This window comes from Prosopis cineraria, unplaced genomic scaffold (genome assembly GCF_029017545.1).
Source record: "Prosopis cineraria cultivar Desert tree isolate PC_DT_omini unplaced genomic scaffold, ASM2901754v1 PC1, whole genome shotgun sequence".
In the NCBI taxonomy this organism is placed as follows: Eukaryota; Viridiplantae; Streptophyta; class Magnoliopsida; order Fabales; family Fabaceae; genus Prosopis; species Prosopis cineraria.
Genome location: NW_026555332.1, coordinates 51,757,535 through 51,780,666, shown reverse-complemented (window position 1 = coordinate 51,780,666; position 23,132 = coordinate 51,757,535). Strand labels below are relative to the sequence as shown.

Here is a 23,132-nt window from a genome sequence, read left to right as displayed (position 1 = left end):
ATAAAAGTTTTTTTTTTCCAAAGTAAGATTCATTTACAATAAATTTCTTCATATATATCACAACAAAGTAAAACTTTACATAATCATTAAAAGGAGTACGCAATACAATAAATCTCCCCATTCTGGCATGTTGATGTACGCTAACGAGTGTCGTGTAAAACCAAATATGCGATAGGTCTTGCTCGTGCAGGACGTAAGATAATATGGAACAAGAAGATTGAAGTGTCGGTCTAATCTTTGAAGCTTATAAATTATTTTGGGCTTGATGCTTGCAATGTACAGTGACTAGTCAGTACTGTTTGTCTGACTATATTTGAAGCTAGTATCAAATAGATGCATTTAATGTATCAAAAACATAGATGTTTTTAACCCAGGCCTAAAAGGAAAAGAGAAAAATAACAACCAAAAACTTTTATATAAAATTTATATTAATAAAAAATTAATTATTGTAAAATTTAAATGAAAGACAAATTCAAATGAATTGTTAATAATTTAAATAAATTATTAAAACTTAATAAATATTATTAATAAACGCTAATTCATTAACAAACATGAATTTTAACTACTCTTTGATTAATATAAATTTTATACGAAATCCTTGCTTGTTATTTTCCCAAAGAAAAGATGCAGTTAACCACAACAAATGAGCGTATGCGGTAACCGGGCTAGAATGTGGGCAAGTGATTAGAACGGAAGTTCTTGTGATGTAACACAAAAAATAGAAACTTATCTGACATGTATTAAAACAATATGCCAGCTTATTATCATGCTTTCTTTCATCTTCAGCTAAAGTAACTTTTCTCAACAATGAATGGCTGAAATTAACAAGATACCTTGAACATGGACGACAACGAACCAACAAGACAGGTATAAAAATAGAAATTCTATATTTTCGATTGAATCATCCGTGACAAAGGGCCTCGCATTTACAGATTTGCCTCGAATACAAAGGAGGAAAACCACCAACTAGAAGTCTCAGCCAGCCTCAATTATTCCCCATAATCCCTTTTTTCTTCTCGCATCAGCTGCCATATCTTCGTTTTCTGTATCTTGCATTTCAACATACAAACTATCGAACCATTCACAAGATCTGCGCCAGAGCATGAGAGAATTGGTCCCAATTTGCACAGAAGTCAGTCTTGAATCTTGTCAGATTCTGTGAGAATCTGTCCCTATTCTTTGAATCCAAGCTCGGCGTCACATCACTCATAAGTTTCTCAAAGCACAATGAGAGTCGCTCATGTTGTTCTGGCCGCTGCATAATAATTTCCAAACATTAAGATCTGAAAACCTTGAAATTACTGCTTCCTTATATGGCAAGTAGAACCTCTACCAAACTGACTGGAGGCTAGGACCCTTTAGATACAGATTATCTTGAAAAGGTCTATTGGTCGGATATCTATTAGGCAGTGAGGTTTAGGGAGGGTTTAAGAAATTAGTACGTATGTGTACGTGGAGAGCCTACAACTCTTGAATGGCTAGAGTTGGTGTCTTTACTGCTATTTCTTTTTTATTCCCTCGTTAGATTTACACTCCACCAGAGTATAACTAATTTGAATGGGCAGGGTTCCATCACGCTTGAACCAATTATTCTAAAGAATTTGCATGACCAGTCAACAAGATTACGGTAATGGCTTTAATACCGTCAATTCACTTTAACACCTGCACTAAGATCGTGATTCTCTGCACTAACATATACATTTAAGAGAGCGGCTAAAAACGTGCAGAAGAACCACTTCCTCTCTTTCTATCTACCCTACATATAATTTCTATTTGTTTCCAAATATCGAGAATCCAGATCTACAGAAGACAACTTAATAATGCTTTCCACGCCTACAATTAAAATCTTGGTCACCTTAGTAATTTAGTATGTAAATACGCAGGAACTTTGCTTCTTAATGTAACTTGTCGCAGTAGCGAAGAGTCAACCGCTGAATTCCTAATATAGTTGCTAAGACTAGAATTAAATATAGTGATTTCTCAAATTACTATGGGGCACCCTCTGGCCAGCACCAAACTGACAATTTTATGCTACAGATTATTATGCATTGTTCAGTTCCAGTACTTGGATTCAGTTAAAAGTATTAGATGGGACAAGCTGTCAGTGAAAAAAAAAAAAAACAAATGATAACAAGAATGATCAACTAGACATATGCCGGGCCATAAAAAATGTTGATCCAGAATACCAATTAGGGAGGGATCATGAGCCTGATAAATATAAGCAATCATGTATTCCAAGCAAGAATGAGGCACAGATAAACAGCATTTAACTTACATATGAAGCCAAAATTTGTGCCTTGATACTTGTGAACATCTGCAGGCAAAATGGCAAGTCAATATTATAGCATACACTCATTAATGTTTACAAGGTGAAGCATCAAAACTATCGTGAAGAGGATGGGTAACAGATATGATGAAAACTGGGAAGACTATAGAAAATTACACTTACCTACAGAGTTCCATCGTGTTGATATAATATATTCATGATAATTACATCAATCCCAAATATCGAGCCAAAAGCATCACACTCAAATTTCACAAGCAACACAAATGAAAGGTTGGTGTTGTTGATCATTTAATTGCACCATATTTCTACTCCATAATTTTTCCTAGAAGCATTCTTCACCTAACAGGCCTTGTCCATTTTCCTCATCCGAGGAAAGTAAAACTGGAAGTAATATAAACTTGAGGGCATTTATGCGAACTCATTAAATTAATTAAATCTTCAAAAATGTGTCAGAAACCTCTCTTTATTTTTTTTACCTTCTTGAAGAGGATATCTTATTATCGTTCATTGTATGTTTCCCTTTAGAATTTTATAGTCATAGTATGGCCAAGAATTTTCTTAAATTCTTTACAGTTTACATCTCCATTAAAGCATGGTGTTATCATATCAAATAAACGCATTCTTTTCAGAGATTCATCATACCAATGCCATTGAACAACAATGTTAAAAAGTCACCAGAACAAAGGCTCCAATTTGTACTTCAGTTCCCTATCTTTGAATTACCAATGTTCAAAGTCTACGTTAGCAATTCATATTTTCAATAGCAATATCACAACAAAACTGTGAGCTTGAGTTCATGAAACAAACTACGACGTGATATTTGAAGCCAGTTATCACAATCATTTACCTCCTCACTAATAAGTATTAAGCTCAGCATTGCTCTGCTAAGACCCCACTGATTGCCACGGTCTTCCAACAAAACAATCTCAAATAAGGTTTTCAATATCTAAGAAGAAAATTCCAAGAAAAATTAGAACCGCCACAAAGCAAGAAAAATTAAGATGGAACTGAGTCAAATTAGAAAGAACACGGATATGAATGCAATCATCTAACTTCTATGCCTCTAACTTACTGAGTAGGCCGAAAACAAAAATGGAATTTATACTTGGCTCTGACAACTATTTGCATCAACAACAATAACTACTGAATGTAAAAGAGAAGAGGGGAAAAGGATCCTAGAAGCCAAAGGACTTACAATCGTAGCATGAATTATGATTTATTACTGTCAAGCATGATTTTCTATTATTATACTTGCATGGTTCAGTGAAGATATAGATGCATCAAATTATTATAGCTCCCTTCTAGACCTCATTCACATTGCTGCTGGTATTTGGGTCCGGGTAGAATCATTGAGACATTATTTGGGGAAGGCAAAAGAACCCAATATATCAACAAAAGATGCTCTAAAATACTATTTACATTACAACATGATAAAAAAAATAATACTTAAATTTAATTTTAGATGGTTCCCTCACAAACAATCTTTTCATCGATAAAACTAACACACATAAATTGCTGTGTCCAGTTATCGTATGATTTATTCACAAATGACCAGTTGTTATGCAATATGGATGAAGAAAAGGTATTAATTATGTATAAACCTAAATCATTTCCGTACTTATCTGTGATCATTTTTTCATTCACATCATATAACTGTCAAGCTGGCTTGCCCTACTTTTCACAGTGCAAACCAAAAGTGAACAATGCATCTTGGCAGCAGCCCAAGATAAACTTACTCCAGAGAATAAAGCAGAGCAGTCAGAGACTAGTTGAGCTATATTCAACGCAGCTGGTGACACAATTGACTCTGCGACAGTAATATGCATGAAATAAAATGTAGCCAAGTGGTCGATAGCAGAGGCACACTGCAAACACAGAAGACAATTACAGAACAAATAGGTAAATCAGATAACATGCTGACTTAGCCATGGTTGTTTCTCAGTTGACAAGCACATGACGATGGAAATTTTATTCATGGATCAAAGATTTGCTTCTAATAATTTAACGAAGGCCAGAGGGGTTGGCAAAAAAATGTGAAAGCTTAACTGCAAGAGTTACAAAAAAATGGTGCTTCTACCAACCTGTGATGATATATTCTCATTTAAATCTTTAAGGCCTGATTCGAGAGATCCAACGATATGCATAAATGTGGACTTATCCAAACTCAAAACAAATGATAAATGACTGCTGAAGAGGGTTTCCAAGAATGCAAAGTAAGCAGTTGTGAGCTGGGAAAGAAGAGACAATAAATGAATTCTTAAAATACAGACATAATTTAAATAACAATGAATGCGAGTTAGGATGCTACTAAATCTTGTGATAAGTGCATTAAAGAGATATATACATACAATCGCACACATACATATTGTCGGTGATTGATTTGTTATTTGTGATGTTATGATCGGGTATCACTTGATACTTTTAAAGTTAAACCAATTTAACTGGTAACATATATTCTTAGAACTTCATAGGTGAAAGATCTAACATAACAAAATCTAATCTCATCTTCTTGTATAAAATGAGTGCTGATTGCTGATTGGGTCTTTCCTAACGGAAGGTTTATGATATTGCAGTGTGATACTGTGTATCACACTAACCAAAACCAGTGTGATAAAGTTAACAGGTAATATACACAAACTAAACTGCAATATCACAAGTTCAAGCAGGCAGAGACATAAACAGGGACCAAAACCAAAAAGGACAAGGGACAAATGCCACCTCAGGTAGGGAATTTTTGGAAAAATATGTACATAAGCATATATGTCTGTATGCATGTATATAAGAAAATTAAATTTTGTTATAATTTGTTATATTAGATCTTTTATATATGAACCACACAGGCTAGCTCATCTAGAAAGGAAGGGATCTGGTATGAATAGTGGCCAAGGATTCAAACCCTCCTGATATAATAGAAAGAAAGAAACGGCTAGAAAATCTCGTCCCCAATCACTTGACAAGTATTATTCTACAAAAAGAACCTTACAAAGGTTTTGGAAATTGGCACTGATGTTGATTTGGTAAGATCAAGAGCTAGCAACAGTACTTTTGCATGGTAGAGTTCCCTAGTGTGGAAAAAGGTTGTGATGATTAGAAGCGCAGAAATTAAGTTCCAAGAGCCTGCCCTTGGAATTTGTGAAGAAACATGATCATGGGAGACCTCAAGTAACCTCTCTATGATCCCGTGAATGTTTATGGTAATAATCTGGCCATAATTGGGATTGATTAAATCCCAATATATCTTAACCAAAAAATAAAACAGATAGACTAAAACTTCATCAAAGAAAAATTTAAGTCACAAATTATGGAGCTGTTGTCTCAAGCAGCAGCCTTGCTAAAGCATGGTGAATATATTCATATCCAACCTTGAGAGCGTTCAAATAGCTGTCATTTTTAGTGTCCTATTACTTTTTGTTTATATATATGCTCTGTGTTTTTTTTTTTAAATACTCTTTCCAATGGTGTATTTCAAACAGTTTCCTTCTTCCTCTACCTGCTGTTATGTTTAAGGAAGTTTGAAGGAGAGGTGTATTTTTTTTTTTTGGGGGGTGATGGAGTTAATTTTCCCTACCCATGCCTCCGAAATTGGACAATTTGAGCCAATTTATACATGTAGTAAATTATACTAATCTTTTTATTTCCAAAATTACCCTCAGTATCTCTCAATTTCAGTTGCGCCTTCATATCGCTCTTCCACCATTCCTGCCCTGCTTCTTCATTCTGCATCAAGTGAGCAACAAGGTCTGCACTCTCTAGTACGTCACATCATCACTGTTGCTTCTTCAAGTATTATGAAAATGGTCGAGTTCCTTTAATCTACCTTCCTGAGCAGTGATCATCTTAATATTTTTTACAATTCTCTAAACATTTTTGCTAGCATGAGGCAGCACTTGAACACTTCCTTCTCTGTATGCTGTTAATTCATGGCTCGTACTTTATATTTTGTAATGCAAGCCCCTTGAGGAATGAAGAAAAAATTTTGATTCTCTAATTGGCCCCATGCGCTGAAATCACATGGCATTTAGAAAGGGAGGACAGAACAAAACAATAAAATTATTATTTCCCCTCTCCTCTCCTTCCAAACCAAACAAAGGACATTCAATTCCCTCACCTTCCCTTCCCTCCCCTCTAACTAAACCAAACAAAAAAAATCCTCCCCAACCACTCCCCCAAAAAAATTAAAAATAAAATAAAATCCTTCCCCTCCGTTAAACCAAACGAACCTTTAGTCCATAGGTGAGTTTTACCTCTGCATTTTTTGCCATTTTGAAAGGCTGGATTGCTGCCTTCAAAGACTTGTATATTTGCATTACATTACCTTTTGACAGCAGAAACCAATGAAATAAGATCCGTAGAATTAGATTATCTTCTTCCCTTCAAATTTTCATAATCTTTTGTTTTATTTTGATAGCAAGATTTCCCAAAAAATTGGGACGGAGGGATGAAGATTTAGGTCTTCCTCCTTCTTCTCACATACTCTTTTGCATCACCAATAAGCTAAAGATCAAAGGACATAGTGCCCTGGTCATTCCTTCGAAATTTTACAATTTTAGCAAGGCTAATTGTTAATAATAAACAGAGACGCTAATTTGTGCATAAAAAAAGGATAAGGAAACTATCATGTTCCCTATTCTAACATCATGTAACAAGCAACTCGGAGCTCCATGTTGCAGCCAAAATAAGTCACCTCTTCACCCCAAATGTAGCCAAAATATTCCAATGCCTTAAACGTTAATGAATGTAAATTTTACTTTAGAAATAAACCATACTCCATAAACAATAGAAAATTCCTCTGAACAAAACGATTAAACAATTCATAACCTTAACCCAGTTTTTTTTTATTAAAAAAAAAAGGCTATCAAAGCAACAGTTGCTAATATGCAATCAACCAAACTGTAAAAAAGTGGCAAACTGAACTCAAACATGATAATCTAACCATCGCTAGAAAGTTAAAAAATAAATCAATAAACATTAGTATTAACAAAATAGAAACAGCCAAAATTGCACGATTTATTTCAACAAAATCTTAAAAAAATTTGTGGTAAATCTTCAAAAGTTCAAATGCAACAATAAATTTCAAAACACCAAAGAGGCAAAGTAAATCTCAAGCTATGAGTAATACCTTTCGAAATGCAAATACATCAGCCAAAGGAATGGATAATATCATCTTTACAATGATATCTAGAGCATCCACTAACGCTCTATCACCATAAAGCTCAAAAACACCAAAGTTGACATAGTTCCCAGATAGTGCTGGCATGCAAAGAAAAAAAGTTAAGCCCAGAGTTGATGTGAAAATGAATATAATTATAAACAAAGGAAAACTAATCATTTGGTCCCTATAGCTTTTACCAACTCAATTTCTAAACTTTGATTTGACGCAAGTCAGCTCCTAAACTGACTCTTGTAATTCAGTTCCTGTAGTTTCCTATATTTAAAATATTCTCTCTGCATTTTAGAAAATAAAATTATAAAAAATAATGTTATTAATAAAGCTTAGGGACATGTTTAAAATGGCTAAGACTATAAGGACCAAGTTGCACTAAGTCAAACTATAGGGACAAAGTTACAATCAAGTCAAAAGTATAGAGATCCAATGATTAACTTTCCCTTATAACCAATGATCACTAAATTGTCTTTCTTTCTTTCTTCTTCTTCTTCTTTTTTTTTTGAAAGGAAAATAGGTGGTTAAGTAATATCATAAAGAATGCTGCAGGATGATAATCAACAATTTTAAAACCTGCTCACGGAATACATAAAACATGCTGAAAAGTACCAGAGACTTGCAAGATTTCATGCATTACAAGACACGTTTAAATTACTTGTTGTGGAGAAAATAATGCAAGGATCTACACTAACAATTACCTTTGCCACATTCTCACCCTCAAGAATAACAATAAGAACAACAAAACTAATCAGCCCTCTCAGTTACAAGGATCACATGACATTGTTGTTCTTTATCGTCAACTAACTCTTCAAATGTAAAAAAAATAAGATTGAAAGAGGAAAAAATATACATTTGGATAATATGAAAATGTTGGCAAAGTATGATCATACCTCTTGTGAGAATTGACAAACAAATTGATATCCCCTTGTATTTAAATGTATACATATCCGCTCTATTAGGAAGAGGTAATATTCTTGACCCATAGGCCACAATCAGTTTACTGACTTCACGGAAAAGCAGTATACCATTTGGGGAAGATGAATCAAAGATCAATCGCTGTGATTTGTTCAGGACTAATTCATCCACAAATTTCAACACCGGAGTTGTTACCTGCATTGCTTGATTTTATCAGAAAGTATACCAGTATGATAATAATTTTTTTTAATTACAGGCAAATTTTATACAAGCCTATAGCAGCAATGTGTTAAATTGAAAACATATATAATATTAGCTAAAATGTGTTCATGTTTATTTTGTGTATTAGACATTGAAGAGTTTTAGTTCATATTTTGCTTTCTTACAATGACACTCAGCCAATATTTAATAATATATGGTTGCAGCCATATAAAATTTCAACTTGAAGGAGCTGGCCATTCTCTTAAACGGCAACTTGATAAATGCTTTGCAGCATTAGCATGGTTCACCAAGCCTTTTATGCAATGGCACATATCTTGGATTTTCTGAATATTCTCATTGTTTTTTCTTTCTTGTTAACTTTAGTCCTTCATAGTGCACATCCCAACAAATAAAGAGGAATTTCATCCCGTCTCCTTCCCCTCAAGATCCAGAATAGAATCATCAGAGGAAGAATTTCATCTTGGATCCAGCAGCCTATCATATACAAAGAAAAATGAATAGACCAAGAATGATTCCATGCGGTATTCAAATAGAATTAGATGTTCGTTAGCAGAGAAATTACTGCAAAGAAAAAATGCAGGGGGCAGTCTCAATCCTTAATCCATGTAATGAAATTCAGTGATCGCTCAATAAAATGCATTAAAAAGGATGAATCTTACCTCCGGAGAATCAGCCCAATGCAAAATGCCTTTCAAAAGAATAGACATGCGTGCTGGATAGAGCCAATCAAAAAGGAAGCCATACATCCTACGACTGCAACAGACAATTCAAATACAGACAGAATATAAATACAGGCAACTAAGGGGAAAATAATATGAAAGATCCAAGATGTAATAACACAACAAAATCTTCACCAAATAAAACAAAGATTCAGGTGTTAAATGACTATCAACCTGTTAGTTGCCATTGCTATTCCTCGAAGGTCCCGCATTAATCCAATCAAAGCAAATTTTCCAGCATCTGATCGGAAAATTGCATCAGGCGCTGATTCCAACTTAAGAAAAACCTTGTACATGACAACTATTAATTAGAATGAAATTTAACCAAATAGATGAATGAGTATTAAAATGTCAATTATCTCACAAATCACATGTTTTGTCATCATACTTCAAATTTTTTAAAACAATTACACGCCAAGATATGAAGGTGCAACATTTATCACTTGTCACATAAGGTCATCTGAAGCATTTTATCACCAATTAACAAACTATGGATAGAAGAAAAGGTCAAACTCAAATAGAGAAATTAGAAAGTACATGAATGATAGAGTCCCACAAACCCCAAGATTCCTTAATCACATACAACTTGTGATTTATTTGAATTTGCATTGTATTTGAAGATTCTCCTTGATCTATTGAAGTCATTAGTGTTTTCAGATTCTGGCATTACTATCTCCAGTAGAATTTCCCTCTATTTCTCTTCCTAAACCCAGATCTTATCAATGAAACCTGTTAGCAGTTGATTCACAGTTGGTAAAGGGCACAATTGCATCATGCTCCATGTAGTCGAGCCCACTTAGTGGAATAAGCTTGTTGTTGTTATAATAATCAGAATTGATGAGCATCTTCTCAAAATATTAAACCATATTACTCAGCAAGTCTTAACAGGAAGTTTTTTCTTTTGGGTAAATGAACATGAATCTTTTACCTATGAGAAAACATCATAAATCTGGTTTTCCGGTTTGGGAGGAGGGGGTGAGAGAAGCCACACTCTCCAACTAAAAGCACAGGCCAATATTGAATTTGATCTATCATATCAGATTCAGAAATCAAAGGAACGCGCAGCAGGATCACTTTAGTCAACATGAAAATCGTTGAGTTATTTGACTCTTGGGTATGTGATCCAATAGGCTTGGTATTCAGGATCCCTTACATATCACTTAAGCAATATTAATAATTATCGCTCCACATTAGGAGCTGAAAACAACTTTCCTAGTTCAATCATTCCGCCCTTTCATCAAAAATAAACAATTTCTATAACTTGAATTAGGATGGCAAACAAAAACAACCAACCTGCAGAAGATGTTCCATTGAAGACCTAAATTTCAGGGGGCTATCTTCCATGAACACTAACATGCCAAGTGTGTAGTAAAACATTGTTCTGCTGCGGAAACATTCTACATTTTCTAAAAATGGGAATTGCTCCCCCTGAAAAAGGAAAGATGAATTGTGCTTTGGTGATCTGAATCTGAAAGCAAATTACACACACATTTATATACATGAAATCAATTTCTCTCAGATCAGTTACAATCCTTGTACAAATTCCACTTGGGCCATGCACTTCCAAATTAAAGCAGGGTTCATTCCAAGCTTCTAAATCTCTTAGCAATTTAACCCATCAAAAACCGTAGCACCTTTCCAGGCTTCAAACCATGTGGGAGATATTTTTTAGATAGATTTCTATTCAGATATACAGAAGGATATTTACGCTTTTATATTTTTGTGCTTCATTTTTTTCAACCTAGCCCGGAAGGATCTTCAGCTCCCATTCGCTTGTTCCAGTTCAGTGTGTTCACCAAAGTTTCATCTTCAGTAAGTAAAACAAAATACAAATGTCCTACATCTTTGCAGGTGCCAAATAACAAATCATATTCATTCTCCTTTGACTATAATTTCTCTCTCTTATCTGAAGTTCAAGTTCAACAATAATTTCAACCAAAGCAATAACAGCATATGCCTGAGCACATCAAAAAGATGCATCTTCTTCATCATTGAAATTTATTATTACTTCTTTTGTTGATCATGTCCTATGTGAAAACCATCCTCGATGCTGCAATGTCCAACAAAGACATATAATGCGAGTTTAGACACTGATAGTATAATATGTCAATGGAGAATGGTTGTCACCAGGTAGGGAACAAAATTTTATGTTAAAAATCTGGTGCTGGTGAAGTTGATACAGATTGTCTCTTAACCCATTCAACACAGTTGGGTTGATGATGGCTGGGCAAGATATCTAGAACATCATCCATGAACCAACCTTGAGGTCAGATGCTTAACAACTCATCTTAGGAAGTGTAGTTAGAGAGGAGATGGACCAGCAAGTATTGGCTAACATATAAGAGATGGATAGCCTTACTACAACTAGCTTGGGCTGGGCCATGAAGTTGAGCATCTCCAACTTGCTAGGGTAGTAACTACACGGTTCTTTACCGAAAGTGCTTCCAAAAATAAATGGAATAGATGATACTTACAATCTGGTTTGATATTATGCGTTGAACTGTCTCCAACTTAAGAAGCAGCTTTCCTGTCATAAACCTAGAAAGGATACAAGATATGAAATGGTACGAAACAAGGAGGGGCAATATGATACTATAAGGAAGTTGAGATGGAACACGACTAACCCAGATGTCATTTCTGAAAAGAGGCTTAAAGTGTGATCAACAACCTCTTTGCACTGGAAAGAGATCCTAATGTTAATGAATGAATTATACTTGAAATGCAAGGAAATATACAATATATAATTATTCATCACCTCTTTGTAAGATTTAAGATTAGTAGCAATCTTTCCCACAATAACATTCAGTAGTAGTAGATGATCATGGAGTCCTAGAAGTTCAGATAATCGGGCATATAACTGCTATGGAGTCCAAAGAAGGAAATGGCAATAATTAAACCTTCTCAAAATCATAAAAAAATTTAAAAGTAATATACATCTATGCTGCTACCTTGGAAGGAAGAACAGCATGGTCACCAATATAACACTTTCTAAGATGTTGTAAGAAGGTTAGTATAGCTCGATCAAGTCTTTGCTTGCTAATATCTCCATACCTCTGAAAATATCCAACAGAACCATGGATGCAGTGCATTGACAAGAAAAATAATGAACAGGACTGAAGTTTAGCCGCCGAACATATAGGGGAAAAAAAGAACTTTAGCATGTTCACTGAGGAAGGATGAATCTGCACATGACACACATCAGGAAAAAGCTATTGGACTTACAACATGCTAGTGTTTAATTTTTTAACTATTGTTGTCAAAAAGGATTTGATCTTTAGAAAGGAGCGTTACAGTTCCAAATTGGCTTGTCAACAAGAAACAGTTCCATTCTACTAAAAATGGGATTTACAAGAAAAAAAACCAAAAGATTACGATTCCAAAGTCCTAAAGATGCCAAATACACCTCTATCCCCTAAAAGCAACTGGAGGCAAGGCATAGTAAATCCAGCATCACACTATAACCAGATAATCTAAATAGCAGCAGCCAAAGCTCATAACAACTTTGCCCTTCAACAACAAGCCTTATCGCACTAAGTGGGGGAATTTTGCCCTACACTTTAGACTAATTCCAAAAACTCAAATGGGAAACACCTTGGGCATACAGAAAATGTCACGAAGCCTTTGCACCCAAACCTCATCAAACCCAATCACATTAGTGCACAAAAAAGGAAATTAATCAAATGGCACTATTCACTTCAAATCAACTCCACAAAGAAACAACCTAAGTATCTCATATCTTAAGTCTTTAAATGAATTCAATCATATACACCCCCATATCATATATATCCTTTAAAACAACCAAATTTAGTAGAATGTCAGAAACTGATGTGGGAAAAAAACTCAATTTAAATATCTTGGGCCCATATTTTCAGCAACTATAATAACTTCTGCATCAATTACTGTTCTAACTATAACTAAGCTGTGATAAAGGTTATTATACTTTATAACATGGAGTTAAAAGATATCACACAATAATGGTTGAAGCTGAGAAATGGAATGTGGGGAATTACTCCAAATTGAAAGCATTAAATATGCAATTCAAAAACAGGAGCGCATTATATTGCGCTCAGATAGGTTTTAAACGATCAAGAGAGTTATTTGGTCCGAGATAAAATTGACAGATTCCATTAGACCCAACCTACAAACATGAAGATCTTGTGATAGAATCTACACAAGCATTTTGCAGAAAATTTATATATGAAAAACTCTTTACCACAGGGCAGACTAAGTTACCCGCCAATTTTGCAGACAAAATCCAAAAAATATTCACATACCCTACTGTGTAATCCACTGTCAGTGATATTAATCAACTGCAGAACACGTGCTGAAATCTCTGCATCAAGTATCTCATGTGATTCTCCACTGCAATTTAGAAACAAAAAGGAAAAAAGAGCTATTACTGTCCAGAAATGCTTACTCAACCCAATTTGTTTTAACAATTACCTAAAACCAGAAATTTGTTTAATCTTCAGAATTGCAGCAACTATGTGAGTGAACCAAGCAAGTTTGGCTTCTGTTACAGATATTTCATAGTTGTCTACAGAGATTTGGGCATTAGCTTCATTCTGCATAAATTAAATCAAGATAGAAGTACAGTCAGATTATTTTTAAGAGAATTACACATAAAGTTGACACGTCCAAAAGAATGCTAGAGAATACCATATAGCTGTCTATGATAGGTTCCACAATCTTCATCAAATATGAACTGCAACTTTCATACTGGAAAGTCATAGAGATGTTAACATGATCAATAGAAAAGAAATGACTGCATATATGATATTTAAATTTTAAGCACATAAGCTTGAAGCACCTGATATCTGCAGAGGTAAGGAAAGAAATCAAGCTGATCCTGAAGCACCTCCACATTGTCCAGGGGATCTTCACCAAGTTCATCAGACTGTTCAGACTGCAGTAAAAGGTTATAAAGGGTATATGCACATAATTCACTAATGTAAGGCATGATTGCAACTAGAATTGACTCCACCTGACCTGCAATGAATCAAATCTTGAAGTAACAAAACCTTCTATGATTTTAGGCACATATTCATCCAGCAAGATGGGTTTGTCACTCTTCAGATACTTCACAGATGTTACTGATCTAGACCACAAACCTAGAAGGTAGTAAACACTGCTGCCAGCCCACTGAAATAAGAAACATTATCACACAAAAGAAAAGAAAATGAGACAACAATATATATACATATACAAATCAGCTTCAAGACTATCTAATCCCCAGTCATATCTGCAAATAAATATTCCTAAATTCCCTTAAAAAACATTCAACTATGATTTCTTAGAAGAAAATATCAAGTAGTCTACCTTCCAAGAATGCAAAGATTTCAATGTGAACTCCGCCACTAATCGTATCCAATCACTGTAGCCTTCAGCATTCACAAGTTCCGATAACTGCATTATTCTTAGAAGAGCCACATGAGATTGCCTTCACTATTAAATAAAATCACCACTAGTATGCCTATGACTTAAGTTAACTGCGCAGCATAACATGAACCAAACCTACTGCAACAAAGAGGACAGGAAGTAAAAAGAGAACAAGATTGTCATCAATCAACTATACCTGTCATCACGTTATATTTCCAAATTGATGTGACACAGAAGTGAAGATGGGTTAGCTAGCAAATGCGACAAGCCAAGATTTTATGAATTTCATTAATGATACAAGTAAGATCAAATGTGTCACGTGAACTTCATGAAATTAACAACATATGATTCTTTGACAGAACTTCCCATTTCCATATGAATATGTCTACTATTAATTTCTAAACCTAATCTTTTGTATGTTTAACCAAACTACATGTATAACTAAAAGCTGCCGGCAACCATGAAGTTCAACTTAATCATTGAGAATGAAAATGAGAGACCTTTAATTCAAACAGAAGGTATAATGGGGCAAATAAATAAATTATTAACACAAATAATACAAGAAAATTTTTTTACAGAACCTAAAAGAAGGTAAGATTCACCTGATAATTCACTTTAAAGCGACCAAGAAGACGACAAAATGCATGGTAGTTATCATGCTCTGCAAGACCTGCTTTACCATTAAATTGTATTATCAATGCCTTTTTAAGTAACAATGATATACGGTATGTAGCTGCTAGATATTTGATATCCAACTGATTTGAGAAAACAGAACTCAGAAAGAGCTTCATGTCAACTTCAATGAGCACTAACATATTCTTAATAGTCTTGTCTGCAGAGTTTGATAAGAATGTTATATATGGTGGGAATGATAAGGGGGACATTTGAAATTTTCATTTAATGATCTTGATAAAAATTTACCATGATGGCACAGGTAGGAGACCACACTTTGTCACAGATATACAACAAAAATGCTCTAAGAGTGGTCAAACAAAAAAATTAATGAAGTTTTCTATACCTTAGAGAAGTAAGAAAACTTGGAAGCAGTACAAAAACTACAAGTAGAAAGTCATTGTATAGTAGATATATGCAGTTCATTTAAAATAGGTTGTAAACTGTTTATGAAAACTCAATAACCATACAGTTGAAACCAGCTTATCTTCTGAAGGATCTCACTCTTTTTTTCTCAAAACATAAAATTTGAGTCCAAAATCTTCTCATAATCGGGAGCCCATGCATGATTACAGGATAAAAAATGGAAGTTATGAAACATAGGCCTAGAGATGTCAATGAATAAAAGGAAACATGAAAATTGGAAGTGAACATATTACATTGTAAATTCGAAGGTACAAACAACTATAAAAGTTAGAAAATATCAACTAAAAAATTTTAGTATCCTTAACCTAGGCAAAGGATAATATGAATTGACTGATACATGTCACAATCATTAAAAAGGACTGCATCATTCATGTTCCTATCAAGATTGAAAATAGTAAACATGATGAGCCAATCAAGAATCAACAGAGATACAACAACCAGTTAAAGCTCAACACACATGTACTTTTAAGCAGAAAATTACCACTAAGCTAGAGCGAAAAAAGAAATAGTCACTTAACCTATCCCTGTTTGCAATATTTCCTTGGTTCCCTGCATTAACTGTGACAAAAACTTTAGTCGAGCAGCATCACTGGCAAACACAGATCGCCTTGCAGAAGCCAATCGCAACAGGCACTCCAATGCCTTAAAAAATTATAGCTCATAAGGTGATGATAATACCATAACTTGAAGATAAAATTAGGAAAGATTCCCAAAAAGAATTTATCAAGAGTAAGAGAATCAACCATAAATTTGCTTTTCATGATGTTAGAATAATAAGCTAACACGTTATGATTTGAAGATATTTTCAACATCATCATGAAAGAACAAAAAACAAAGAACCCCAGTTAAGATAATGATAGGAGCTCAAATGCAGAGATGTAAAGGTTCAGACTGATTATAAAATGACTTAACGGAGATAGCTCTCAAGATCAAAATCTGAACTACCATGCTACGAGTATGAGATGAAAACACCAGTAACATTATAAAATTTATAATAGCTAGAACTTATAAAATAGTATTATTCATATGAACTTTCATATTATATCCATTCATTAAAATGCTTCAAGAAATTAAGACAACTTGAAAGGAAAATTCTAGCATATGCTAACTAGATTTTTCAAAAACAACAAAGGCCAAATCATATAACATCTATGAGATGGCAGTGATAGAACAAACATCAATAATTTTCAATGTGAATTTGGAATCACAATATGCTACGGTTAGTCAATACCAGTCTCCATACATGCATTTACGACTTTAGAATACAGAGTCAACTCTTTTTGCCAGGAGAAAGATGGCTAAGGCTTAAACAAAGGCTTTCAAAATGAAAATAAGAGCCAGACATGACTTTGAAAAACCCATAAAAAAAACATTTGTAAATGAAATTTTAACGCAGAAGCACACTGAGAGCCACTCCTCATAATGAAGTACAGGAGATGCACAAGGGGAGGAAGCAACTTAGAAAAGGCTACAACCATTGATCACGAAGAAAGGATATGATAAGGTTCATAACAGAAACAGGGGTAAGGAAGGGGAGAAGATGAAGGTTTGGCGTAGCAAAGGGAATGGGCAGTGTTTGGGAGAAGTTGGAAGTTTTTTTTAATTAAAAAAAATCTAGCTCCAGCACGGAGGGAGATCAGACCTTTTTTTTTCCCCTGGAAGAAGTCTCAACAAGGGAGAGTAATGGAGCCTCTGGAGTGCCAGCTCACTACTCTATGCTATTTTGATTTAACCACCTCGTATCTCTGGGTTGTGTTCTGGCCTCTCAGTGTAAGAAAGGTGCTGGGTTTTGGCTGAAATCAGCCAATGATCCCCAGATGTGCTTCCTTTACACTAACTGTTTACTTCCAATTACTTAATTGCGGAGAGCTTAAGTTAAAAACCTCACACGGCTCCTAACACAATTGTTTTTCAAATATATTTGGAGAGTGTTCTTGTAAAAGTCGTGTTTATTTCAAGAAAACTAGAATGCATGCTTCAACAAGCAGTATTGACTCCTTATTTGAAAATTGGAATGATAAGGAAAACAAAACCTCATGAATGGGATATGAATGAGTCAGAGGCAGAAAATTAATATACGATTAAGGACAAGGAAATGATATTAGCCATGCGTTTCCAAAAAAATATATCATGTTGTAAATGCATAAACCAGCTTAATAGATATAATCATGACCAAGCATATTTAAAAAGTAAAACAAATTGAACTTGTAGTAGAAGAAATGAGTGAAGGAACAGAATGAAATTCACATGATCCTCAACCTCCTGATTCAACCTAATAAGCAACACTAGCATGCCATACGGTATCAATGAAAATAAACAACATAGAGATTGGGCTGACAAGAATCATTACTGATATTCTATCAAAAAATTCTTCAGAAAATCATTTTATCAAGTGTAAAAATTTTAAAAAAAAAAAGAAGGACCAAGAGTAAACCAAATTGACGAAGATTTTTCACCACCTATTAAACCAATCCAGGTCAAAAAAACCACTGCATCAAAATAAAATATACATTGAAGGATACTTGAGAGCGTTGAATTTCCCATCTATGGAACCATACCTCCTTTGAAAATGGTTGATTCATTGCATAATATCAAAAAAGATTTGCAGTGTTGAGGAATCCTCAAGGACTGGCTTCCAAGAAGTTGGAACCTGCACCGTCAAATCTAATTTTGAAAACAAGAACCCTATAAAAAATTTAAATATATATAATATATATTGATGAGTTCAACCGGTAAGCAGGTTTAGCACAGGAATATACCTGAACTGTGCCAATCTCATCCGAACTTTCATCATAGGATGTCCCCATAAAATCAAATGATAAGCACCGAAGAGAAAGCAAAAGAGATAATTCTTGCAACTTGCTTCCAACTAAAAGTTGTGCCAACAAAAAAAAAAAAACGGTTTACTAAGTGACCTTATTCAAGATTTCTAAAGTGAACAACACATTGGTACACACATATTCACATGGCCATAAGTTTAGCATACCATCATTTTTGAGTTGGATAAGAGAAGTTAATGATATCTGGAACATCTGAAAGAGTGATTGATCCTTGAAAGAGCTAGCTATCCTACGCTGACGAGTAGGAGGTATCCGAGGAATAGGCTGAAAATGGAAACGAATAAAATAGATGACAAGATCATCAGAAGCCTAAAAGGAAATGAAGTTTTGGGATAAAACAAATATTAATTCAGTTGCCAAAGTAGCAATTGAATTGTAGACCTTAGTCAAGAGCTCAAAATAGGTATTGAACGTAAACATTGAGAGACACTATGAAAACTATTTACAATTTTACTTAAGTAGAGGGACTATAAACACTATTTACATTGTTACTTAAGTAAGAAGATGGAGAAGACTGCAACCAATGCACAACTAAACAATTACCTAAACAATAGATGGATGGATGGATGGATAGACAATACATAAGAAGAGTTCTATGAAGCAAAATCGAATTACAGAGTATGAACACCATTCCTCACAGTAAACCAAAATATAAAAAAGCAGACATCTAAAGTAAGTTTTTTAATTATGGAAATCAAAAACTGCAAAAAGATAGCATACTGGTTTAGCATCAACATGAAATAACTTCTCTGATGATACATAAAATGCTAACATACGAACCTGATTTATCTCAGAAATGAGCTGGTCCAAAATCTTCAAACCAATAGCACAATGAGGTGGTGCCTGCTGACACAGCTTGAGCATGTGATTCCGATATAAATACTAGGAAAATACAAATAAGAAACACCAAAACTAAAAATAAACCAAAACATTGGATAGCATTAGCACTACATTCCAAATCTAAGCCATTATAGGACAGCAACTAGAAAAAAGATGTATTTTACTGAATAACCAGAGTATGACATCATACTATATGAAATTCGGGCTGCTAAACATCCAAGACATCTAGGATAGGAAATGAAAAATACCAAGACGATAAAATAGCTGCAAGAAATACAAAGTATCACATGTTGACAGGCATGTGTCTATGTTCTAGAAACATATTGTATCACCTGACTTAGGAAATTCATCCCTTCTTTAACAACCTCTTTGAATCTGTCATCCTCTAGCCACCCAAACTTTGTAATGCGACAGAAGAGTTGTATCAAGGATCCAAGCACAAAGGGTTCCAAATCAGCTCCTCTTCTGGCCAGATAGTTTATAAGATAATTTCCTTCACAGAAAGCACAATTTGGTCAATTTTTGGGACAAAAACTGTTGAAATAAGAAAAATAATAAGAAAAAAAAAGTTGATAATCTAAAACGATGCAACCAAATTCCTACAACCCAACCTGAAATGGAATATCTCTGATAAATGGTCCAACAGAATAGAATATACAATAATTGCAACTTGAGAAGTTAACATGGAAAACAATCTATTGATACTTAAGAGACCACAAGTATCAAAGCAAAATCTATAGATTGACCTATAACAGTCCTAGGGTTAAATCATTTGCAAGAAAACAAGAACATTACGAATGTCAAGTAGAAGCTGTAAAGGAAGGCTGTGCTCTGTCACTTGCTTCAACAAGCTTGAACTAGCAAACATCAAGGCATAAGGAGATGATGTATTATCCAGAATATATTGACACTGTGTGATATATTCAACATTTAAGGAAAAGCACTTCAGGGTACTCTCTGCATGTGCTCGCTCAACAGAGTCCTGTGACTTGTAAAGCCTTTCACACAAAGTTTCCAAGTGCGCTAAACTCTCCATCCTTCACTGCTCAGAAAGACTGTCCAATATTTCAGTTTAAGCTCCTTTTACAATTTTAACGAATGTCAGTATACAAATTTCATCCGAATGCAAAAATATTTTAAAGGAGGAAAAACAAAAAGAATGTAAATCTGCCTTGGTTCTATACAAATCAATTGAGAATATCAAAGATGATTAAATTGGATAAAGTAATACTATAATATTTATAGTTTACAGACATTAAAGACATCTTCAAATCTAATATTGTTTCAATTACAAGAGATGCTCTAAAATAAAAAGATAACTCCACATAAAAGGTCAATGGAAGAATTCATCAGCACATCCAGCCACAATAGCACTGGTCCAGACATGCGGCCAGTGTGATCCTGAGATAGAAACAAAGTCAAAATTATTAAAAACTCAAATGAAGTAGCATTGATGATTGAGAACCTTGAAATAAATTAAACTATATTCACAAGAATATATAAAGTACAGAGACCCAAAAAAACTACCATTCTCGTCCTATTTCTTGAGCAATAAAGTGCTCTAAGCATATAGAAGACTTAAGATAAGTAATCTTGTAAAGGACAGAAGCATTAAAGGATGAAAGGCAACTACTTGAATACACAAACGTTTTTGTATGCATGTCTATGTGAATAGAGAGAAGAATGTACATATATAATAGGCAAAAAACACATAAATAGAAAACCGCCAGTTCAATAACCTCATTTATATAGAAAATAAAATTTTCAAACTTGAGAGATTTACAGCTGCAGATTAAGAAAGAAGCAGAAAGTTGTGTGATTATGCCTTGACAAAAAGATTAACACTCCTGTTAAGAAAAACAGCATATTGAAAAAAGGTGGCACTTGAATGTCAATATTCTAATTTCTAAAATAATTAGAAGCCGATTTTTAAACACAATGGCTCCTTCACTTCAACTTATTTCTTCTTTCTTTTCCATAAAAAAACCAAAAGACAGCACAATTTGTTTTCAAAAATTCAATTTTGTTTATTAAGAATTTCAATATACAATCCGTTTTGCACTGTGATCACTCAGTCTACAGCTCATTGCCAGAATTAGCTTTCCAGCATCCTCTCAAAAGATAAGAAAGGTAAAATAGAAGATATATCCACATTAACATGGTAGAGCTCTCTAATCGTATTTCAGCACGATAGGGAGTCTTATACGGTAAAGCTTGCCAAATAGTATGTCTCCAAAACTCCTTCGAATAATAACACTTCTTTCAGAACACTTAATAATTTGACACATCAACATTTATCAAGGGCACATAAAGAAGCAGTTTATGAAAAAAGAGAAAAGACACTAGCAATCAACAATGACTTGAGGAAGAAATATAAAAGAAATTTTACCTATCTTTTTGTCTGAAACTAAAGCATAGGAGGGAATAACTTTAATGCTGAATGAACGCAATATCTTCAATGCACGACACTAAACAGCTAACAAAAGCATGGCATGAACCATGCACGGAATATACGAAATCTCTTGTAACAGAAGCAACCAAATGCAAATAGCCTCATCCCTACCCAACTGCTTCTCCACGCTCTAGAAGCCAAACCTCCCCGTTTCAAAAGAAACAAAACGTTCGGCCATATAATCACTTTGATTCACCAGCCATTGTGATGCGCACAAGAGATTGCCTTAGGTTGCCCATTTCCCTCCCCATCCCTACATCTTAAGGCGTTGAACAATAGCATGGCACTGCAACAGTAAATAATAGCCCGCGACAAATGCAACACTTACACGGATCAAGTAGAAGGAGAAAACAGAGTGGCGCGCAACAGGATTTATCAAAGACAACAAGATTTAACAAATACATTACCATTTCAAATTGAACAAGATAAACTTCATACATATTACGATCTTGATAAGAAGCGAGAATATAAAACCTCATCGGCTGAGTATTCAGATTGACCGAATACACACAAGTAATGCGTGTTGAAAGATAGATACAGATATTTATACATATTCGGAAGTGCACAGAACTATCAAGTGTGATAGTCCAGACACTGACCGCCGGAGATGTTCAACCGCAAATCATCGGGTTAGTAAGGTGAGCTTACACAGAAACGATGGCGGCCAGCTGCGTCTAAGTTCCGAAGTTAGGGCGAGAGGAGCGTCCAGGAGTCCACTCGAGACTCTAGAGGGACCTCGGGAGTGAAAATAGAGCGCCAAGGAAATACGCACGCACGCACGCACATATACATAGCGCGAAATTTGAGCGTGGAGCGCACGCACTCCATCCTTGTTTTCACGGGGCCACGAGTCACCCAGCCGTTTGTGCACACACGGGACACGCCTCTTCGGCCACTGCGGTTATTTACTTTGATTGAATGCTCGGCGGTAATTACGGGCTTTCCTTCTGTTATTACAGGCTTGTAGCTGTCTGCTAAATGCTCAACACTTGTCCGAAAAAAAATCTAACGTGGAAACTAAAATAATAATAAATACCTCCAATCAAATTTCACATTTTAATAAAATAATTATTTATTTTTAAATTAATATTATTTTTTTATATTTATTTTTATTAAACACCTTATAATAAATATAAAATTATTATCGATACGGACACTTTAAAAAAAAATTACATATCAAAAAATTAAAAATGCCTTACATTTTTTAACATTCAAC

At 34.6% G+C, this 23,132-nt stretch overlaps 1 protein-coding gene across 1 annotated transcript; it reads right to left on the bottom strand.

The window, feature by feature from the left end:
• Window positions 1-707: 707 nt before the first annotated feature.
• LOC129320076 (uncharacterized) lies at window positions 708-22,784 on the bottom strand. Its single transcript, XM_054965229.1, is given in 30 exon segments — window positions 708-1,255; window positions 2,276-2,314; window positions 3,135-3,233; window positions 4,024-4,152; window positions 4,369-4,515; window positions 7,407-7,537; window positions 8,342-8,561; window positions 9,248-9,341; window positions 9,482-9,594; window positions 10,601-10,735; window positions 11,782-11,845; window positions 11,932-11,984; window positions 12,063-12,167; window positions 12,256-12,360; window positions 13,582-13,669; window positions 13,751-13,872; window positions 13,967-14,026; window positions 14,118-14,213; window positions 14,297-14,449; window positions 14,627-14,713; window positions 15,289-15,356; window positions 16,303-16,426; window positions 18,343-18,371; window positions 18,374-18,434; window positions 18,544-18,653; window positions 18,771-18,888; window positions 19,405-19,467; window positions 19,797-19,957; window positions 20,260-20,865; window positions 21,854-22,784. Coding segments are annotated over 29 exon segments (3,189 nt in total). The 5' UTR covers window positions 20,501-20,865; window positions 21,854-22,784; the 3' UTR covers window positions 708-1,081.
• Between the last annotated feature and the right edge of the window lie 348 nt (window positions 22,785-23,132).